At 42.1% G+C, this 4,579-nt stretch overlaps 1 protein-coding gene across 1 annotated transcript in view; it reads right to left on the bottom strand.

The window, feature by feature from the left end:
* Positions 1-2,679, bottom strand: part of LOC116704171 (store-operated calcium entry-associated regulatory factor-like) — a 4,600-nt gene extending 1,921 nt beyond the window's left edge. Inside the window, 2 exon segments of the mRNA XM_032539455.1 lie at positions 1-87; positions 2,523-2,679. The exon segment at positions 1-87 is cut by the window's left edge and continues 5 nt beyond it. Coding sequence (XP_032395346.1) covers positions 1-87; positions 2,523-2,589 — 154 coding nt within the window. The 5' untranslated portion in view covers positions 2,590-2,679.
* Between the last annotated feature and the right edge of the window lie 1,900 nt (positions 2,680-4,579).

Here is a 4,579-nt window from a genome sequence, read left to right as displayed (position 1 = left end):
GCTGAGGCACTGGGCTGGTGCGCCTTCCCGTGGTGTAGCGACCCTTGTACAGAGTCAACACCTGGATGTCCCGCAGCAGCACGCGGCCTGCAGTGGGGAGTGGAGAAAAGTCAAACATAAAGCTCCATGCTAAAAAAAAGGCACTTACTCTGGAAGCAACAGGTTTTCCAGAGAATGTTTTAGGTATGTTTTAGTCATTTTAATTAATTCTTTGAAGGCTGTACTGGTAACATTGCTGTAACATTTCTACAACTTTTTTTAAACATATGTTTCACAGTAGGAGACAATAAATTATAGAATTTTTTTTCATCCTGCGAGTTTCATGCAGGTTTTCAGGTTAAGAATGAAAAATATTGTACCTAACTAGAAAATGCATTTCCTGCAGAAAATGCGTGGGAATGCTGAATAGCTAAATTGCTAAAGCTAACCTGGCTTAAATCAGTAAAAGTTGTAGAAAAAATTGAAATGCTAAAGCTAAACTGGAGAAAAGCTTAAATCAGTAAGAACATGTTGAAGTAGTGAGAAGAGTGGAAAAAAGTAGGAATGGTTTCAATTAAGTTTAATAACACTACTAATGTAAAAAAAAAAAAAGGAAAATTTAAAAAATGGAAATGAAATGCTAAAGCTAAACTGGATAACTTGCTTAAATCATTAAGAAGATGTAGGTGTATTGAGAGGAGTTTTAACACTAGGTGATGAGATCCCACTGTGGGATTTGAACCCGGGTCTCTGGCACAAAAGGCAGGTGCAATAACCACTGCACCACCACTGTAAAGTTTTCTTAAACAACTATACATGGTAATATATAATATATCGTGTGTGTGTGTGTGTGTCTCTGTGTGTGTGTGTGTGTGTCTCTGTGTGTGTGTGTGTGGTGGTGTGTGTGTTTGCGGTGTCTCTTTGTGTGTGGTGTGTTGTGTATGTCTGTGTGTGTGTGTGTGTCTCTGTGTGTGCGTGGTGTTTTTGTGTGTGTGTGTGTGTGTGTATGTGTCTCTGTGTATGTGTCAGTGAATGGAGAAAGATCCTGAACTCTTGTCATTTGAAAGCTCACTGAGAAGAATTGGAATTGTTGGCGTGGGAGCAAGTTATAGAGAACAGAGTAAGATAATTTTTTCGAGGCGCTTCACTCTAGTGATGTCACTCCACACTCTACCTCACGCAATACACACCCATTATAAATGCAGAAAAATCATAAAATGTACACTCTACTTAAACAGCATTTTCACAAAAACTGTAAAATATATCAATCTGAAAAGCACAAGCCGGATAGCTGAATAGTTTGTGAATGTTTTAAAGTTTGAACCACGTCTGTAGGTAAAAGTATGAAGGCGCTGAAAATTTTGGGAGCAGAAGATTTGAAGGATTAGAAGATTGCTCTCATTGACTTTAATGTTAAAAAAATTGTTTAAAAGCTTAATATTTGAAAAAGTATAAATAGTAGAAAAATAGTAAAAGAAGTCCCATCATCTGCTTAAAAAGCTGAAGATTGCAAAAGTTGAACGGCAGGTAAAACTATGCAGAAGTTAGAGAGAGCCAAAAAACGTACGAAAAAATAAATAAACAACCGAATAACAATAGTTGGAATGCTGTAGAACAGCATTCCAACTGCATTCATTCTGCTCTATCGACGTAGGTGCAGGTCCCTGAGATGCCAGAGAGCTCAGTGCCACTTTGTGTTATGTGTTTTTGTTATTTTCATCATTCTGTACTTCCGGGTTTCTGTAAGCGTGCTGTCCATAACTACAGTGAAGAAGAATTTCCCCTTGGGGACCATAAACAACAACAACAACATAACCAGAAGGAAAAGAAGGACGCAAATATAAGTTACAGTGTTATAATTACAGATGCATGAAGTCCTCCACAAAATACAGAATCATAGCAGTAAACACCTATATGGATGCTATTGGATAGAGAATAAGTATCATAATTAATATTAAAAGTAGTAGTGATTATGCTAATTGCCCGTGACGCAGTTAAGAAAAAATGTAACTTGGATGTGAAACATTGACACTGGTGGCGTTAGATAACATTGTGAGTTTAACTAGCCAGAAATAACAGGAATTAACGTTACTCGGCTCTTACATGAGCACGCACGTCACTGATACAGACATTACACTAGCTAACGTTAAATGCCTACGAATTGAGACTACCGTAAATATTAATATAGCAGAGCAACTGTCGTGGCTTTTCTTTGCAACTTCGGTAACTTTACGCCTAAATGTAGCCTGTTCCGTTAAAACGAATGTTAGAATTGAACATAATGTATGTACGCTACCTCAAACCGTCTATAAACTCTTTAATTTACATCCTTTCTTTTAAATTTAGCTAATAAGTTGGAAAGCTGTCGGAAGTTGTGGTGCTGTTTTGTCTGTTTGCCGCTAGCTATATGGTTACTGATTGTTGTTAATGTTACTTTGCTACATTTCCTAAACAGAGCGGCTGTCATTTTTATGAATTCACAAGTATCACTTATAAATTAATAAAAATGGAACAAAGGTCAAAAGGAAGGAGGCAATACTTACCATCATCCCAACTATTGATGTGCCCCGCCAAGAAAAACTGCAACACAACTGTAATATACAATTTCATTTTCTTACTGTGTAATGTTCCTCTCTACAACTAATTCTAGTTATTATTAAAATAGAAACGGTCACTCTGCATTACAGTGCACCTTCCTTCCTTCACTGTCTATGCTTCCTCCACAAGCAACAGTAGGCTCGTTCGAGATGAGCCAGGTCTGCGCAGAATCGATCACCGGCGATCGGCGCCCGTTGCATGCCGGTTATATTTGTGTCCGACTTGATCCCGACCATGATCCCGACTTGCTCTGACGTCATGCACACGTGGGCAACGGAAATCTCACGAGAGCAAAGCGGCCGCAGTTCTGAGACGCAGGCGGCACAGTTGCTTTTAGGCTCGTTCGAGATGAACTGCGCCTCGCCTGTAAAGTGGACGAGAGCAGGCGGCAAGCAGGGAGGCGGTGGACAAAAAGCTGCGGTAAAGTCGGACAGTTTCCAGCGATTCCAGCCGCCTTCAGGTGGACAGGAAGTGATGAAAACACGTGGTGCGATTCATTTAATAAAATAAGGGCTCGTTCGAGATGAGCCAGGTCTGCGCAGAATCGATCACCGGCGATCGGCGCCCGTGGCATGCCGGTTATATGTTGTGTGTCCGACTTGATCCGACTTGCTCTGACGTCATGCACACGTGGGCAACGGAAATCTCACGAGAGCAGGCGGCCGCAGTTCTGAGACGCAGGCGGCGCAGTGCTTTTCACCACGACTGCAAGAGCCAGGCGGACCCAGAGCATGCTGGGAAACGCCGGCTTCTCAGCTGATTTAACACTGATTGGTTTACAACTGATGACTTTTTATAAAACTTTTTACTGTTTTTGAATCGGAGATTTTAATTGCTATTTGTCTGATTTAAAGACTTATTCTGTCCAGAACACATGTTGTGGCTGATAGAGACTTTAGAAGCCGAGACTAAATCCGTTCAGATCACGGATCATCTACAGTGTGTTGTTATTAAAATCAGCAACAGATCGCATGTAGAGCACTTTGCCAGCTACTCTGTCATAACTAAAACAACTGGAGACTGTGTACAAGCTGATATGTGGGTCTGATTATATTTTATTAAATCGGAATCGCACCACAGTGTTTTCATCACTTCCTGTCCAGCCTGAAGGAGCTGGAATCGGCTGGAAACTGTCCGACTTTACCGCAGCTTCCTGTCACCGCCCCCCGCTGCTACCGCCTGCTCTCGTCCACTTTACAGGCGAGGCGCAGTTCATCTCGAACGAGCCTATTATCAGACCCACATACCAGCTGGTACACAGTCTCCAGTTTTTTGATTATGACAGAGTAGCTCTCAGAATGCTCTAGATGAAATCTGTTGCTGATTTTAATTCAACCACACTGGAGATGATCCATGATCTGAACGGATTCTTCTCTGACTTCTAAACGTCTCTATCAGCCACACAACGTGTGTTCTTTACAGAATAAGTCTTTAAATCAGAACAAATAGCATTAAAATCCCTCGATTCAAAAACATGTAAAGTTTATATAAAACGTCATCATCTGTAAACCAATCAGGTGTTAAATCAGCTGAGAAGGTCGCGTTTCCCAGCATGCTCTGGGTCCGTCGCCTGGGTCCGCCTGGCTCTTGCAGTTCGTGAAAAGCAACTGCGCCCGCCTTCTCCAGAACTGCGGCCGCCTTGCTCTCGTGAGATTCCGTTCCCACGTGTGCATGACGTCAGAGCAAGTCGGGATCAAGTCGGACACAAATCTAACCGGCATGAACGGGCGCCGATCGCCGGTGATCGATTCTGCGCAGACTGGCTCATCTCGAACGAGCCTACCACACCAAGCCAGCGGACCAGGCGGACCCAGAGCATGCTGGGAAACGCCGGCTTCTCAGCTGATTTAACACCTGATTGGTTTACAACTGATGACGTTTTATATAAACTTATTGTTTGACTCAGAAGGATTTGAATTGCTATTTGTCTGATTTAAAGACTTATTCTGTACAGAACACTGTGTGTGGACTGATAGTTAAGTTAGAGCCAGAGACTAATCCT

Source organism: Etheostoma spectabile, chromosome 2, assembly GCF_008692095.1.
Source record: "Etheostoma spectabile isolate EspeVRDwgs_2016 chromosome 2, UIUC_Espe_1.0, whole genome shotgun sequence".
Lineage (NCBI taxonomy): Eukaryota > Metazoa > Chordata > Actinopteri > Perciformes > Percidae > Etheostoma > Etheostoma spectabile.
Note: the sequence above shows the minus strand (reverse complement) of the source record. Positions and strands in the feature narration are given on the sequence as shown.